The sequence below is a fragment of the Pelodiscus sinensis genome, chromosome 23 (assembly GCF_052426305.1).
Source record: "Pelodiscus sinensis isolate ZL-2025 chromosome 23, ASM5242630v1, whole genome shotgun sequence".
Taxonomy (NCBI): domain Eukaryota; kingdom Metazoa; phylum Chordata; order Testudines; family Trionychidae; genus Pelodiscus; species Pelodiscus sinensis.
The window spans coordinates 22,456,747-22,475,085 of record NC_143074.1 but is presented as its reverse complement, the minus strand read 5'-3'; the positions used below and the strand labels follow the sequence as shown (position 1 = coordinate 22,475,085).

The 18,339-nt window shown below is 51.5% G+C and overlaps 1 protein-coding gene across 5 annotated transcripts in view; it reads right to left on the bottom strand.

Annotated features, from left to right (window-relative positions):
- KCNT1 (potassium sodium-activated channel subfamily T member 1) overlaps window positions 1-18,339 on the bottom strand; it is a 234,670-nt gene that overhangs the window by 30,921 nt on the left and 185,410 nt on the right. For all 5 annotated transcript variants that reach the window (XM_075905515.2, XM_075905514.2, XM_089772975.1 and 2 more), the window contains 5 exons: window positions 12,291-12,507; window positions 5,591-5,696; window positions 2,377-2,549; window positions 2,048-2,119; window positions 524-658 (listed from right to left, as the gene is read on the bottom strand). In XM_075905515.2, coding sequence (XP_075761630.1) covers window positions 524-658; window positions 2,048-2,119; window positions 2,377-2,549; window positions 5,591-5,696; window positions 12,291-12,507 — 703 coding nt within the window. The remainder of the gene's footprint in view (window positions 1-523; window positions 659-2,047; window positions 2,120-2,376; window positions 2,550-5,590; window positions 5,697-12,290; window positions 12,508-18,339) is intronic.

The window sequence follows — 18,339 nt, the reverse complement described above, 5'->3', positions numbered from 1 at the left end:
CGTGGTGAGGGAGCCACTGGGGTGGAGGGCCGGGACCTGCCGCGACCACGTGGTGGAGGGTGGAGGACTGTTTCGATGGCTGCGGCTGCCTGTTCTGGTGGCTGGGGCCAGGAACGGGACCTGCCACATGGTTGGGGAGGGGTGAGAGGTGTGCAGCGTCTCCTCCGGTGGCCAGGAATGGGACCTGCCACGTGGTCAGTGGGGGGGGCGGAGATCTGCTCCGGTGACTGGGAACGGGACCTGCCACAAGGTTGAGGTGGGGGGGGAGTCTGCTCCGGCGGCTGGGAATGGGACCTACCACATGGTTGGGGGGGGGGCGGAGTTCTTCTCTAGTGGCCGGGAACAGGATCTGCCACATTGTCGGAGGCGGGGGGGGGGGGGGGGGTCGGGTTCTGCTCCAGCCCCCCACATGCTCCCAAATGCCGGGGGCCATGCTGAGCCTCGTTTCCATAGCAACCAACACAGTACTGGAAGGCGAGAGGCAGGCGCACCCAACAGGGCCGAGCCCCCCTCTGCTTCTTACCGGAACATGGTCTGGACGTTGACGATTGTTTTTGCATCTGCCATGTAATCCTCCTCCGCACTCATGGTGCTTTCCTTATCCACCACCACCAAGTTGTCAGCGTAAATAATCCCACACTGCAGCAAACTGTCTAGGCTGGAACAATTCGCAAAGACGAAAGGTCGATGTGTGGGGGGGGGTTAATCCATTGGAAAACAAAATGCCGAATTACAGTTTGCAAACATACCCCCGTACAGGCACCCAATCAATGCCCGGGCACAATTCTTCTGAAATACAGTAACCAGGCCCAGCACAGACTAAAGAGTCCTGAGGGGGAACCTTGAGATGAAGCCTAAACCTCTCTACAGTGGCAGGCTCCTAAAAGATGACCATCTCCTCAGGGGAGCTCGGCCGGGTGGAGAACCCAAGCAATCAAACGCGTGATGTGTCTGCTAGGCGAGAAAGAAGCTAACCCAGGGGCAGGCAAGGATACAGCCTGCGGGCAGCACCAGCCTGCCAAGCCGTAGGATCCGTCTTGAGAGTCCTGCTGGGCTGCTGGCTGGGAGCCACCTTGGGTAAGTGCCTGCCGGCCTGGGCCTACATCTGACACCACTCCCACACCCCAACTTCCTGCCCCAGGTCATCACCCAAACCCTCTGCGCCCCCCCCCCCCCCAGGTCACAGCTGCCTCCCTGACTCTGCCCCCCCTCTTACATTCCTCCCCCAGGCTAGACTCCTTCCCCCAAACATCCATATCCCAACCCCCTGCCCCAGATTACCACCCAAACTCTCTGCACCTCCCGCCCCAGGTCACAACTCCCTCCCAAACCCTGCACCCCTTCCTACACCCCTCACCTAGGTCAGAATCCTCTCCTGCACCCATTCCCCCTCCTGCCCCCTGCCCCCTCTCCTGCCTCAGGGCACGATCCCCTCCTTCGCCCAAACAGCCTCTCAGAGCCCACATCCCAATCCCCTATCCCGAGCGCCCTTCTGCACCCAACCCCCATCCCAGACCCCACATGCTCTCCATAGAAAAGGGCAGCCCTTGACCACTTACCAAAATCTTGGCGTGCTCCCCCCCTCATCAAAAATTGTCGGCCCACCCTAGCCTAACCTAATTCAGGGTGGTTGTGCTCCAACATTACAGTGGGGGGGGGGGGTCCATATAACTACCCACACGGCCAGACAGGGAAGTAGTGTGCTAATCTTGGAGGTAGAGATGGGTCCAAAGGAGAAGACCATCCCCTAATTCCCCACAGCCTTGGTGAAGTTCAGCTGTGAATCCAAACAACACTGCTGCTGTCCATGTCTGGAACATGGAGATCCACTGAGCAGAATGGGAGCAGCTAAACACCATTGATTAGGCTGCATGGGACCCAGCTTTTCCATGCAGCAAACGGTCCCTATGGGAAATACTGGCCCTTGTTGCCGGTGGCTACTACAGCATCCCTGGCTTATTTCGTTTTCCTCGGCAGAATCGGGGCTATTTTCTCCCTTGATTGGCAACACAGTGGAAAGAGTGATAGCCGTAAACAAGACACCTACTTATCGATGGTGCCTTCCATGTAGTAAACCATGGGGAAACAACAGATGGCTTCCAAGAAGTGGTTCTCAGGCCTGGAAGAAGAGCAGCAAATGACAAGAAGGTTACTGGGAGCATTTTCTTGCCCTCTTGCTTTATATATCAGGAGTGACGTGCACAGAAATCAATGGTGTAAACCTGATGGCTTGATTCTCCTGTCCCATCAGGCCCAATAGATTTTAGGTATTCTATTAGAAAAGTTAAAATCACCCATTTAATTGACACCCCCCCCCAGTAGGAAATGCAAGGAGAGACCGGATTCAATACAAAACGGGTTTGGAAGAGTACTTGCTTGTTGTCCAGGAGCAACACAATTGGGTTTAACTCTTTCCGGGATCTGTAGTATGCACGGAGGGGGACGATGAAATTATACAGGCCGTTCCCCGCGGTCTCTGCCGAAACGATGATCAGTTTGTTCTTAAACCCGTAGGCCTTGGCGTCTTCGTAACTGTTGTGTTTGCAGCCCTGCGCGGAGAGAAAAGCACCGGGGCTCAGGCGCGGGAGCGGCCCGTCTGTCCTGACACCAAGCCGTGGGAAAGCAAAGATCAAATCGCCAGGGCAGTGGAACCGTCTCACGGTTTCCGAGGTGGCAAAAGCACAGAGCCGGCTGGGGCTGTGAGCAGTGCAGATGCACCGGAGCACCCTGAGGGAGCAAATAATCCTGCAAAGTGGCCCCCAAAATGTGGGGCACGGTCCCCTCTGGGGGCGCGGAGGAGCATTTGAGGGGGGGTGCAGTGGGGCCTGGGCCTGGGCCAGCCCGCATGGGGGGGGCATGGAGGGAGCACTGAAAATAATCGGCGTAGCAGCCTTACGCAAGAGGGTTTTTCTTGGGCAAGAAGGGGCAGTGTTGACAGCTTCTGGCGCAAGAGCCTCTTCTGCAAACATGGCGACTCATTAGGTATGCAAATGAGGCTCGGCGATATTCCACGCTTTGCCTCATTTGCATATTTTTCGCGCGAGAAGCCGCAAGTGTAGACAAAGCCCAACTGAGGCCCAATCAGTATGGAGTAGAGCAGAAGAAGGACTCTTTGTGTCTTGCTTACAACACTCCTGGGCCGTGTCCAGACTCAGGGGTTCTTTCGAAAAAAGTAGCCTTTTTTCGAAAGAACTTCCCCTGCGTCCAGACTCAAGCCGCGTTCTTTCGAAATTATTTCGAAAGAACGCGGCTTTTCTTTCGATGGCGGTAAACCTCAATTTACGAGGAAGAACGCCTTCTTTCGAAAGTTCCTCTTTCGAAAGAAGGCGTTCTTCAATGTAAAGAGGCCGTCTTCGAAAGAGAGCATCCAGACTCGCTGGGTGCTCTCTTTCGAAAAAGCGGATTTCTCTTTCGAAAGATCCGCCTGCAGTCTAGACGCGATCTTTCGAAAGAGGCTCTTTCGAAAGAAGCCTGCAGTCTGGACATAGCCCTGGGTAGCACCCGAATCCCTCCTGGGTGGCCACATCAGCTGACAGGGAACACTAGTGCTAAGGACTCCCGTCCAGGAGGGACAAGACCCTCCAGCGGACCAGTGACTTGTTTCATCCCCCCGGCTGCCAGAGAGTAACAACGTTCCGCGACTGGGTTATTTGAACAAGCGATCTGCACCAGCAACAGGAAGGTGCCTTTTAGCATGAAGTGCAGGTGTTTCCCTTGTGCATCCGCACCCAGAGACAGACAAGCCGCTAACCCATCACCGAGATGGAGTGTCTCCCGGGTGTCTTCCACCTGACTGCTGCACTCCCCTGACCTTGTTGTTCTAATTTATGCTGCCTGCAAAAGATCCAGCTGGCCACCCCTCTCATGCAGCAGTAAGGAGTCCCGGCGAGTAGCGTGCGAGCGCGTACGCTGGCTCCGTGAGGCTGGAAGATCATGGTAAAATGGGGGTCACCCAGTCAATCCAGCCGTCAGACTCAATTTCACAGGCAGGCAGTGGGGCCTACCACCACGGCAGGTCCTGGGGCAAGGAGGGGATTGTTGGCGCTCAGCCCTGGAAGGGGCGGGGCCTCAGGCGGGAGGGGCGGGGCTGGAGGCAGCACTGCCCCCGCCCTCAGCCGTGTGGAGCGGCGCTCCAGCAGCAATTTAAAGGGGCCCTGGGCTCCAGTTGCGACTGCAGCAAAGGTGGAGGCTGGAGCCTTGGGCCCTTTTAAATCACCGGGCCCCAGGGCAAGTGCCCCCTCTGACCGCCCCCCGTTGGAAGGCCTGTAGGCAGGGCACTGAAAAACAGCTGCAGTGCACCAGCCAGTCTGGCCCCTCCTTGGAATGCGTCCGCTCATATTAAGGCAAAACAAGCAAAGAAAGAACAAAAGTAAAGCGCCATTGGGAGCAAGCACAACATGCTGCCTCCTGCTTCGCAAAATGCCAGCTGCCTCCTCAAACAGCGATCTCCTGGGAACGTCAAGGTGCCCTACACGGAAGACAAGCAGGTTATCAGCACAAAGGCCCGTAATTACGGCTCCGAAGGGAACGTTGATCCCAGAAAACGAGTGAAGCGCCTGCCTTTCTTCAGTGCAACGCTTCCAGCCCACCCGCCGATCACAGCGCGAGGAAAGCAAACACCCTCTAGGCAGCCCCAAAGTAACCATCTGCCACAAGGCGAAATGTCAGATGGTGGCTCCCGAGTGACTCGTTCCGTGGCACAGCGGGGCCTGTGTGGTTCCGGCCTGGCACTCTTCAGCCGCTCTTGAGCCGCTGCCCAAAAGCAGGGGGCTTCACATTCTCGTTTTCCCAAGTTAGCAGGATGTCTATTCCCCCGACAGCCACCGACGAGACACACTGTGTGCTCCACACAACGCTAACCCTAGAAAACTGGGACACGTACAGCTGCAGGGTCCGTTCTCATCCCTGACCCGGTGTAACTCTCCTGCTAGCTAGCCACAGGGCATATATACCCCCCACAGCTGTACGGATCTCCTCACAATCTTTAATGTGTTTATCCGCATTCCACCCCCAGGAGTAGGGTCAGTACTACTGTGCCCATTTTACAGATGGGGAGCTGATACACAGAGACTTAGCGCCTTGCCCAAGATCACATACAAAATCTGGGGCGGAGCTGGGAATGAACCTTGGTCTTCTAAATCCCAGGCTTGTATTCTCACTACTGGAGGTAATACTGTTGCCCCGTGCTTCAAACCCCAGCCAGGAATGCAAGTGCAAACACTATCGCTTGGGCAACAGGGTCTCTGTGGGCCGGATCCAGCCCACCAAGCGGGTTGATCCGGCCCATGGACGCCCTGCCACTCCTCCGCCCCCAGGCCAATCAGGGCCCGAGGACGGGGGAACACACAAAGTCCCCTCCCCCGTTAGAGGCAGGCAGCGCTTAGAATCAATTGCTGGGGGGGGGGTGCCAATCAGGGTCCGAGGGTGGGAAAGCATGGAAGTGTCCTAGCCCCGCCCCTTCCGCCCGAGGCCCCACCCCTTCTGGGGCAGCCCAGGGCTACTTCAAAAATTTCGGAAGTGGCCCCCCCATCTAAAATTACTGCCCACCCCTGACTCAGAACCTTTAAATACTGTCACAGCAGCCTCTTACCTTGTCCAACCTCAGGCAGCAGAACGGGGCTTTCACAGGGAGAAGGTGGCAGAGCGTGGGAGAGCTGCCGATATAGGGCGAGTTAGGGGGGTAGCCTTTCACATACCTGCAGAGGAGATAACACCCACCATTAGCACCAGGGCACGTGTATATTTGTCACACACCCAGGGAACACTTATCTGCCCTTGCCAACACAGCTGTCCACACCCAGGCTGTGCAGAACCTCAGCTCAGAGTGGGCTCAACCCCCAAAACAGCATGGGCATTTTACACGAGAAGTTTATATGAAAACCCTTTTACCGGGCTAACCCTCAGGGAATCACTTTTTAGGACTTGGTTCTCACAGACAACCAGAGATGAAAGCACAACATGGAAGCTAAAGGCATCTAGCAGCTCTTAACAGCTACAGGTTTGAACCCCCCATCTTAAAAATCGAAATATTGTAGAACGGCACGGACATTCCAAGCTCAATTCAGACACGCAGTCTCGCAGCAGAGTTGTAGGAGTTAAAAAAACAAAGAAACACACCGGGCCTGCTGTAATTTGTGTTTCTGAGCTAACTGAAGGCATAGAAAGCTTTTCGCTTACAAAGTAATTAAAAGCATACATCAAATTATAAGTCAAACACATTTGTGAGAGTGTGGACACATGCATCAGCACAAATTGTTTATCCTGTAAGAGCCAACACACACACACACACACACACACACACACACACACACACACGAGCAAATGACCTAGGAAAGCAACATCACAAATGATGCTACTTCATATGAATCTTTTTACAGTTGGAATCAACATTTTATTTCCCGAACAATGGAGAATGCAAGATACAATCCCTTCCTCGCCCCGACATAGCAGAGGGAAAAAAGTTGATGGGACAAAGCCCACAAAGCGCTTCTAGCTCAGCCTGACTTATTCAGGGAGTCCTGCACAGATACAAAATTTGTATCTGTATCCACAAAACCGAGCCGCAGATACCTGCATTGACATCCGTGGCTGCGGATACCGGAGGAAATACAGCCACTCCCCGACTTATGAACACACCAACTTATGACCAGCCGTACTTACGACCAACCTCCCATTAACCCCATTAGAATATTTTCAAGCTGAGAACCAAGTACATTAAGTTTTTCGAACAGAGCGGGCAGCGCGTTTCAGGGTATTTCCAACTTACAACCAAATCGAGTTACGACCAGGTGTTCGGAATGTAACCCGTTCGTACGTCGGGGACTGCCTGTAAAGCAGAAATCCTCACATTTGCAGGGGTGTAGATACAAAATTTGTATCTGTGCCCGCATCCATAGCCACAAAAAAGAGTTGCGGCCAGCCATATCCGGGGACACGGACACCCAAAGGATATAAAGCAGATGTCCAAGCATTTGCAAGGCTCTGCTTATTCAGAGGCCAAGGGCTGTGTTTCCAAAAGCCAAGCAAGGAGCTGTGCTTGAGGCAAAACTGCTTCACACTCAGGGTCTGACAAGTTACTGGTTTGAACGTCCCAAACTGACCACACGGTGTTGCTCTAACTCCGTATTATAAGCGCATTAGACGAGGTTTCAGTTTGGCTCAGCATGTCATTGCTGGTTACATTCAATCACCATTTCTGCAGCCAGACAGTGGAAGCAGAGTAAAAAAAACTATTAACAGGAGTTAATTTAGGCAAATGGCATGAGATTGAAGAGTAAAATCATTTCATGTGTTTGTTCTTCTACTCCATTGGAAAATGCAAAATACCAAGATGAGCTGCGCTGGCTATATTAATAGCACAGATTTTTCAAGTTCTCACTGGTGATGTTTCCATCTCCCGTCAAGACTGGTCTTGCTCGCCTCCAAGTCAAAAGTCCAGCGATTTTAATGGTGCTCTCAACATTAGTATTTTAGGTTTACATGACTGTAATGCGTAGTAGCCTCAACCAGGAACAAAGCCCCATGGGACCAGCAGCTATACATACAAAATGCCAATTCACTGTTGAACTCTCACGCCTGTAACTGGTGTGTAATAAACAAAAGACAGAGATGCTCATCTGAAACAGGTTTACCTTGACTGGAAAAGTCCCTGATTCTAAGATGAGCAGAACCACTAATCTGCCTTGGCTCACCTCTGGGTAGACCAGGGGTGGGCAATAATTTTTGATGTGGGGGCCACTCCAAGATTTTGGAAAGAGGTTGAGGGCCATACTCTTCCAGGATATTAATGGAGGACTTCCGGGGTCCGGGATGGAGGTTGGGTGCAGAAGGGAGCTTGGGGTAAAGGATTGGGGTGCAGGACAAAGAATGGGGTCTGGGAGGGAATTTGGGCGAAGGAGGCAGTTGTGACCCAGGGCAGGGGACTGGGATGCAGGTAGGCTTGCCAGGTGCTTTCACCAAAAATCCCGAACATGGCAGGAAAAAAACTTGGTTGAGGAAAAAAAAAAAAAAAAAGTTGCTGCGGCTTTAAAAATCCCCATGTGCCTCGTTCCCAGCACCCTTTCCAGATGGTATTTTCTGTTTGTTTGTTTTTACTGGATGGGGCCTGAAATAACTGACTCTCTGGACGAAAACTGGACACCTGGCAACCCTAGATGCAGGATTTTGGGATGTGACCTAAGGATTGTGATCTGGGCAGGAGACTGGGGTGCCAGATCTGGGAGGGGGTATGGGTGCAGGAGGGGGCAGAAATCTTCTGAATGGCCAGAGCGGGAGGCAGAGGCAGGCTTTGGCGGGGAGGCACTTACCAGCAGAAACCTGAGGCAGACTATCTGCTGCAGGCAGCTCCACATGACTCCACTCCGGGTATGAGAGGGAGGGGGTTGAGGAGGGAGGGAGAAGGCTTCCTACACTGCTCCTGCTCCCAGCAAAAATGCACAGCTCCTATTGGCCAGAAACTGAGAGATTGGCCAATGGGAGCTAAGAGATTTTGCTGAGGGGCGGGAATAGCATGAGAAGTCTCCCTCCTCCCACCCTAGCTCTCTGGAACAGAGAACAGCTGGCTTTTTAAAGCTTGAACTGTTCTCTGGCTAAGGGTACTAGTGAGGCAGACGTGGGCCAGATCTGGGGGTTAGGTGGGCCAGACCTGGCCTGCTGGCAGCCTCTTGCCTACCCTGGACACTTCCTCTGTGTGTTTCAGAAAAGTGTAATTAGCAGCAGAAGTTGGAGTAATGAGAGAAAGGGACTCAAGGAAAATGTAGGCTGGATAGCAGAAAAAACAATCCCGGATGATGAGTATTGTCTTCTCTAGGGATTTACCCCAATTCCTGCCTTCAGTCACAGATGTCACTGCACTAATACAAACTCTGGGGCTGTGTCAGCCACTTTTCCAGAAAAACTTGCCAGCTGTCTACACTGTCTACACTGACCGCTTGAATTTCTGCAAAAGCACTGATTTCCTACTGTAAGAAATCAGTGCTTCTTGCGGAAATACTATGCTGCTCCTGTTCAGGCAAAAGTCCTTTTGCGCAAAAGGGCCAGTGTAGACAGCTCAGATTTGTTTTCTGCAAAAAAGCCCCGATCGCAAAAATGGCGATCGGGGCTTTTTTGCGGAAAAGTACGTCTAGATCGGCACAGACGCTTTTCCACAAAAAGTGCTTTTGCAGAAAAGCGTCTGTGCCAGTCTAGACGCTCTGTTCCGAAAATGCTTTTAACGGAAAATCATGCCAGTCTAGACACAGCCTGGGTGGAAACCAGGAAAGCTGCACTTTAGCTTAACTCAGGCTGAGATGGTGACAAATCCTTAGGGTAGCCAAGTCACTGTGGAATGGTGACCCAAGCGAAGGGATGGGTCCCTGTACTAAACCAGACATAACATTCAGCAGTACCCTGCGGGAAACAGCTGTGTACCAGTTAGAAACTGGAGGTGACAACTTACCTCCTAGCTCCCCTCCACCCCTAATTTATATTACTCAAGCTGCTGCCACATTGTATCATTTTACTGCTGTTTGTTTAGCGAAGGTGCCACTTGGTGACAGAACAGAGCTTCACAGTATGCATGCTGCTCAAGCTGCAAGTTCCCTTGTATCTGATTTTATTGTTCTGTAACGCCATTCCAGATAGGCAAGACTTTAAGGCCGTATCTTAGCTAGGGCCTTCTTTTTGCTACCTTAGGGTTCACTAAAGTACCCCATGACATCATATACATAGAATCACAGAATACTAGGACTGGAAGGGGCCTCAAGAGGTCATCGAGTCCAGTCCCCTGCCCTCATGGCAGGACCAAATACTGTCTAGACCATCCCTGATAGACATTTATCTAACCTACTCTTCAATAGCTCCAGAGATGGGGATTCCACAACCTCCCTGGGCAATTTATTCCAGTGTTTGACCATCCTGACAGTTAGGAACTTTTTCCTAATGTCCAACCTAAACCTCCCTTGCTGCAGTTTAAGCCCATTGCTTCTTGTTCTATCCTCAGAGGCCAAGATGAACAAGTTTTCTCCCTCCTCCTTATGACACCCTTTTAGATACCTGAAAACTGCTATCATGTCCCCCCTCAGTCTTCTCTTTTCTAAACTCAACAAACCCAATTCTTTCAGTCTTCCTTCCTAGCTCATGTTCTCTAGACCTTTCATCATTCTTGTTGCTCTTCTCTGGACCCTCTCCAATTTCTCCACATCCTTCTTGAAATATGGTGCCCAGAACTGGACACAATACTCCAATTGAGACCTAACCAGCGCAGAGTAGAGCGGAGGAATGACTTCTCATGTCTTGCTCACAACACACCTGTTAATGCATCCCAGAATCATGTTTGCTTTTTTTACAACAGCATCACGCTGCTGACTCATATACAGTAGCATCCTTTTCCCACTGGTGTGGAAAAAGTGAATACAGATTTATTTCTTCCCTTGAAATTAATAGATAGCAGCTTTAAAACAAACCAAAGGCAGTATTTCTTCACTCAATGCCCAGTCAACCTGTGGAACTCCTTGCCAGAGGATGTTGTGATGGCTAAGACTGTAACAAAGTTCAAAAAAGAATTAGATAAATTCATGGAGGACAGGTCCATCGATGGCAATTAGCCAGGATGGGTTGGAATGGTGTCACTAGCCTCATTTTGTCCAACGCTGAGAATGGGCAACAGTGATGAGATCAATTGATGATTCCCTGTTCTGTTCATTCCATCCGGGGCACCTGGCATTGGCCACGATGAGAACACAAAGAGCTGGGCTAGATGGACTTTTGGTCTGACCCAGTATGCCTGTTTTGATATATTTTTATAGCACGGGATCTTTAGTTTTAAGACACATGCTCAAACATTGCAGCTTGGTGCTTTTATAGCTCAGATATTGTCTATGCACCATCAGAACATAAGAATGGTCAGACTGGGTCAGACCAAACGTCCATCTAGCCCAGTGTCCTGTCTGCCCACCAGATGCCCCAGAGGGAGGGAACACAACAGAGAATCCTCATGTGATCCCTCTCCTGTCACCCATTTCCAGACAAACAGAGGCTAGGGACACCACTCCTACCCATCCTGGCTAACAGCCATTGCTGGACCTAACTTCCATGAATCTATCTAACTCTTTTTTGAACCCTGCTAATGTCCTAGTCTTCACCACATCTTCTGGCAAGGAGTTCCACAGGTTAACTGTGTGCTGAATGAAGAAACACTTCTTATTTGTTTTAAACCTGCTGCCTATTAATTTCATTGGGTGACCCCTAGTTCTTATATTGTGGGAATAAGTAAATAACTTTTCCTTATTCACTTTTTCCACACCAGGTATGATTTTATAGACCTCTATAATCTTCCCCCTTAGTCTTCTCTTTTCTAAGATGAAAAGTCCAAGTCTTTTTTATCTGTCTTTATATGGGACCCATTCCAAACCCCTAACCATTTGTGTTGTCCTTTTCTGAATCTTTTCCCATGCCAATATATCTTTTTTGCGATGAGGCGACCACATCTGCACTCAGTATTCAAGATGTGGGTGAACCATGGTTTTATATAGAGGAAATAAGACATTCTCTTTCTTATTTTCTATCCCTTTTTAATGATTCCTAACATTCCAAACCCCAGAAGTATTTTAAATTGTTCTAATTATTTGAATAACTGCCTTTGGCAGGTTTCTGTGACCTTCCTCTGAAGTAACTGGTGCAGGCAACTGTCAGAACCAATTATCAGAAGGGTAGGCGTGTTAGTCTGAATCTGCAAAAGCGACGAGGAGTCCTGTGGCACCTTATAGACTAACAGATTTATTGGAGCATTTTTGGCATGCGTTTCCATCACACCTCGCACCCTGACCCAGGATGAGAACTTTTTAATCACTACCACCATATAAACAAGATCAAACAACCACGGAGTTAAGTGAAAGACACAGAGGGCATGTCTAGACTACATTTTAATTTTGGGATTCTTCCGACTGCATTTTCGAAAGAGGATCTTTCAAAAATGAAAGTAGTCTGGGCACGTTTTTTTTTTAAAACCCTTTTCCTAAAAAAGGGAGGTTTACGTGGTTTTTCGAAAAAGGTGGGGGGGGGGTTCCCGAAAAAAAGTGCATCCAGACTACTTTCACTTTCAGAAGATCTTCTTTCGAAAATGTGATTGGAAGAAGATATGCAGGAATTTGCATATCCTCTTTTGAAATTAAAACGTAGTCTAGACGTGCGCTGGTAATTGGACATATAAACCCTTTCAAGTCTTCTGAAAATCCCGAGCCACCTAGTGTGGATTGCTTAGGCTGACGCAGTGACCCTAAATTAAGAGATGATGCTCTCAGATGATAACTCACTCTACAATAGTCAGTCCTTCGTCGTCGGACTGAGTCATCTCGTCTTCTGACTGGTCGCTGAGCAGATCACAGGGCAGGAGAGAAGAGCTGTCTGCTAGCTCTAAGACCGGGGCGATGCTGGGCCGTCGGTTACCTGAGCCATTTTCAGCTGGCAGGGTTAGTTTGCTGCTGTTAGCAGGGCGGCACTCTGTGTTCTGCAGGTCCATGGCCACTGTACCTGGAAAGGGAGAGGAAGGACGAACAATATAAATAGCAATAAATAAACGGACCAATAACAATTCTTCCACTGCCTTACCCAATGGCACTGCAGGGAAGAAAGAACAGGAAGAACATCTGGTCACACTTTGTAAGAAGGGTCAACTGGACTGTATAAAAATTGGTTACCTCTTTATTAAGTCAGCTATTTATCTAGCTATAGCGTTTAGAAATGTGTGTCTGTCAGTGAGTCTGTTTGTCCTCCTAAACCGTCACAGCGAGGACCACCAAATTTGGTAAGCAGCTTCCTCTTATCCTAATTTAAAGCAACGCTCAGGTTTGGTTGGGCCAGGAAAATGGGATGCACCTGGAATCCGATGGTTTTCCATCACATCGAAAGGGAGGGGCTGCGAGTGTGGAGGACAGCTATACTGCAGAGTGACCACTGGGGGGCGGGCGAGGCCACACCAGCAAGTGAGGAGGCAGCTGAGGCCTGCCATCTTGCCAGCCACTGGACCGAGGGAGTGGTCCTCCTGCCCCTAATCCCTCCCCCCAGCCCTCGGCTGCAGTGCTGGGTGTGGGGGTATCCTGCTGGCCACTGGCCCCAACACTGCAGCCCCAACCCCAGGACCAGCCCCGGGGCCAGGCAATACAGCTCCACCCCCTTCCCCCCAGAGATGCTGGGAACCACAGTCCAGTCCTCCTGCGAGTAGTGGCTGGGGGACTGGGAACCATGGCCAGGCCCTGGTCTTTCCTCCCTGTGAGTAGAAGCTGGGGGTGGGGACAGGCAGACAGTTCCCCTCCTACCCCCCACCAGGAGCCAGTGGCCGGGGGGCTGGGCTGTGCAGCCCCCATGCCCCAGGAGGAACCACTACTTCCCCCTTGGGGGGAACTGGCAGCTGGGGCAGACAGCCCAGCCCCCCCCTATTAATTTCATTTGGCGACTCCTAGTTCTTGTGTTATGGGAACAAGTCAATAACTTTTCCTTAGTCACTTTTTCCACACCAGTCATAGTTTTATCGACCTTTCTCCTCTCCCCCCTTCATCTCCGCCTCTCTAAGCCGAATCGGTCTGATTTATAACAGTCCTGGGACAGCATCCCCCAAAACTTGAACCAACACCTGACTACGTGGAGAACACTTACACGTGAGCTCACCCGATTCGATGGCAAAGGGATATCGACTTTGTAGTCGAACAATAAACATGTCAACACATTAATGGCCGGTTTCGCTACTTGGCACTGCTCACAAGATAGTCAAGGACAGACCATGTCCTCGAGATCCCTCGTGAGTCGAGTGTCAGTCTGACATATCGGGGGTACGGCTGGATTTATAGGTGGAGTGAGGAGGGGTAACCTCCTCCCTCAATTTGACCCGCTGATTCAAATCGCTGTTTTTCCAACTCGCTGAATTTCCCAGCTGGCACAACACATTTTCTGACAATATTTGAACTCAAAATAACCCCGGTTTGACTGGAACATTTGAGGGCAACCTCTGTCTCCCAGAGTTTCAAACATGGGAACAGTTCCGCTTGCTTGCCTGCTTGCTGGTCGCTGCTTCTGAACAGTCTAGCCCTAAACGCTGGGTTCAGCGAAAGCCCATCCTAACATACAATGGGAAAATATCACCGCCCGGCAGCTGCTCCCCTCTTCGCGTGGCCTGGTTTCTAAGCAGCTCTTCAGCAGAACTGGTCCCCTTTTGGATGCTGCAGTAGTAACTCCATAATGGAGAAAACAGCCACTGGCATTATGGGCTTTAACAAATATTCTATTTTTCCCCCTGCAAAATCTGAGCTGTCAAACGACCAAGCTTTTGGGCGCCATTTTGTTTATCGTGGGGGGAGACACCGAGGAATTTAGGAGCAGAAGTCCCACTGGCCTTCAAGCCTCCTACATCCCTTAAACACTTATGAATGACGCTCTTGCCACCTGCGTTCCTCACCAAAAAATCCTCAAACCATTAAAAGACGGATGTGTACAATCGCTTGCGTTCATAAATACACCCCACATTCCAAGCCCTCTGAAGACCGTCCATGGTCTTGTTGTTGAAATGTGGATACACCTTTGGCCACTCCAAACACCAGAGCCAGGGGCCAAGGTGATTCTTACAAAAATGACTAAAATGAGGATTTTTTTTTAAACCAACGGATGAGTCATAGTTCCAGGAAAATGTCTAACACCTGGGAATTTCAAAGACACAATAAGAATAAGAACGGCCATCCTGGGTCAGACCAAAGGTCCATCTAGCCTAGTGTCCGGTCTGCTGACAGTGGCCAATGCCAGATGCCCCAGAGGGAGGGAACACAACAGGAAATCCTCCCGTGATACTTCTCCTGTCACCCATTTCCAGACAAACAGAGGCTAGGGACACCATTCCTACCCATCCTGACTAATAGCCACTGATGGGCCTAACCTCCGCGAATCTATCTAACTCTTTTTTGAACCCTGTTAAAGTCCTACTCATCACCACATCCTCTGGCAAGGAGTTCCACAGGTTGACTGTGTGCTGAGTGAAGAAAAACTTCCTTTTGTTTATTTGAAACCTGCTGCCTACTCATTTCAGTTAGTGACCCCTAGTTCTTGTGTTATGGGAACAAGTCCATAACTTTTCCTTATTCACTTTTTCCACACCCATCATGATTTTATAGACCTCTACCCTCTCCCCACTTAGTCTCCTCTTTTCTAAGCTGAATGAGACATCACAGGCAAACTACCCATGCCAGACTCATGTGTCCCTTACCCTTTTATGTTCAAGTGGAACACTTTGTATCTTTCCAAATGGCCACTCAAAGCCTGGGGGCGTATCCAAATAATAGCTTGGATGGGTTGGGTGTCGCCAGTGTCTGGAAAGGAGATTTAGGCCTAAACTACAAGGTATACAGTGGCACTGCGACACTGATCTAGGTATCCTGGCCAACCTCCTACACGAGAGGCAATTTATATCGCCTGGCAGCCCACACGCAGCTGTGTCTCGGAGGTGGTGAACGTGCTGCTGTCGACATGGCCCTCTTTCCGGGATCGTGGGCTGTGAGTGCAGCCTATAGTTCACCCCCGTTCACGTTTGTGAAACACAGTGACATCGGCTGAGGGAGCTGCCTAAGGATGCTCCGAGCGGAATTAACAACACCGCCTCTGGATGAGGCCCAGCCCGCGCCCCGCTCCACGCTGCTGAAGGCTCTGAAAAACCACATCAAGGGTGACTTTCCTTGAGCTTTGCGCTTTACCTTCTCAAAACTTCACCTTTGCCAAGTCTCCCAGCTGAAATCCCTAGCAGCAGCGAGCTGTTAATCCGGGGACATGAATCAGTGAGGTTCATCGTGTCTCATGTACCTCCAGCAAGCCTAGAACTTGCTCCAATTCCATCCCCCCCTCCAAATAACCCCCCTTGCACCCACATCCATTTTGTAAAAATAAATGTGGCTCATCGTTTGGCACCAAAACATGCCAGGCCAGAATGTTGCTCTTGAATGCTGCCTTCCATCGACCCACATAAGAGCGTTAGGCACGCAATGACTTTCAGCAGGACCTAGGCACTTTTCTTCCTCAGTTCTTTTCAGAAATTCTAACTCCGTTCTGCTAGGTACTTTGGCCAAGATGTTCAGGCACGATTCTGGATTCTGCTGGATGCCTCTGGGGTTTTTTGGGTGCCCAACTTGAGAATCCATACAAGGGCCCGATTTTCTGAGGGGGGGGGAGGGGACCCTCAGCACTTTCTGAAAATCGGTCGCCTTTAAGGTCCTACCTACTCAAACTCAGCTGTCCCTTTTGGAAGTCGGGACCATCGGCTTGTCATCCATCTTTGTCAAAACGCAAATATTTCGGAACCGCTACCAGGGTGGAGAACGCCACAGGGAACGAAGCGCAGGAGTGCAGCTCGCTCCCTCTCGTTGCTAGCCAACTAGCTGCATGCGGAGTGACCTACTTGCAGAATATAATGCCTCTCTCTCTCTCATCTGACTTTTGAAAAAGCCCCCTCTGAGAACAAGCCAAGTAACCACAATACCAGCCAGTCCCGTTCAGCGAGGAGCGTTGTGTCTTGCTGCCGGGAGAATCTTCGCAACTTCACGAGTGTAAAAGGATAAAGGAGTTGTCTGAATTGCCGGCTCCTATTGTACCGGGGCTCAGGGCCGGATTAAGGCATGCGATAGCCGGGCAGCTGCTCAGGGTGCCAACCTATGGGTGCGCCCCTTACAGCTGCCATCCGGCACCGCGTGCCCGGCTCCCGGATTGCAGGCTGCAGCAGCTCGCAGAGGCCACCCTGCAGAGGCAGAGGCCGTGTTAACCCCCGCAGCGCCGGCCAGCAGTGCCCTTCCCCCCCCCCCGGCTGCAGGGCCCTGTATGCCCCTGTATGGCCAGGCTTGGCCCGCCCAGGGCAGCCTTGGCGCTGTCGTAAAGGACCTCGGCCTGGCCTCGGGGGTTAACGTTTGCCTCAGAGACTCACTGTGGCCCTCCACGTAGCCTCTCCACCTTCACTGGAGGCCAGGCCCATGGCCTCCTGAGCCCCCTTCCTCACAGGCCAGTCAGTGGGTTGGGGCGAAACCCCCCTAGTCCCAGTCTCCCCTCTCGGGGGCAGTGGCATGGGGAGGGCTGGGGGCAATCCGGGCCCACCCACCACTCCGGGTTCCAGCCCAGAGATCCTAAAGCAGTGGCCACAGGCAGCGTTTCCTCCGCTCCCTGGGCCTCCTCCCCAAACGACCCCTCCCAGGGTCTTCTGCCTGGTACCCAAGCAGGCCTTTCCTGCTCCTCCCCAGCGTGCTTCCTCACTCCCCCGCCTTAGCGCCTCTGCCCTCTCCGAGGGGAAGACATTTCACCCGGCCCCAGCAGGTCCTCAACAGGCTGCCTGATGAGCTGGTCTCTCTTTTGCTTCTGGCCTGCTCCTAATTGGCTCAGGTGTCTGGCTCCTAATTGCTCTCCAGCAGACCGAACCCTGGTCACTCTGGGAACAGAAAACTACTTCCCCATTTGCCTGAGTTTTTACCTCCCATCACGCTACCGTAGCCAGCTGGTCTGGGTCTGTCCCAGGACTCCCGGCTTGCCGGTGAGCAATCCAATCACTAGCCTTGCACAGAGCCAAGAACTGCTCTTGTGGGACCCCCTGCTCCTGATTCCCTGGCTCCTGTCTGAGACCTGTCAGGTAGCCAGTGTTTAATCCATTCATGCCAGATTGATTCTGTATCGCTCTGAATGATCCCCAATGTGGCGTGAAAGCCAGTCAGCTGCAGAGCCCCGGCTCTCCCTGGAAGCAGCCAGACAGCAGCTGGGTCGGGAACAGAATCCGAGGCGGGAACGTTCAGCCGTGTACGGAGAGCTGCGGGTTTATAGCGGTACGGATCACCTGCGAGCCCTAGTCTCTTGTGCTCAGGGCGGAATCCAACCAGGACAAAAATACTTCCTCCTGCCATCATTTTGTTCCACCTAGGAGAGAGGAACCGGGCCAGGCATTTTTCACTGGGAATAATTCAATATCGCACACAGGGATGAATTTTGCTGGCAGGCTTACAGCTCATACAGACCTGGGAGGATGAATTACAGCCAATACAGCTGAGCCCGCTCCTGCTGTGAGGTTAAAAAGCCATTAGCGACCGAGCTTCCCTTCTTACTGCAGAAAACAACTGGAGCCTCATTACAGAAGCCCTAGAATTAATCAGTGGAATATGGAGGGACGGCCCCAAGCCAGCAGGGTACTGCTGAGAAGCTGCTGTCTGTCACCTTCCGCAGTAGCAGCAGGCCAGGAGAGCACCTGGCCAGCTTAGGGAAGGGAGTAGCCAAAATATAGACCAGGCAGGAGACAAAGTCAAACTAAGCTACACAACTCCAGATACAGGAGCAGCGTAGCTGGCGTCGACGTACCTTAGG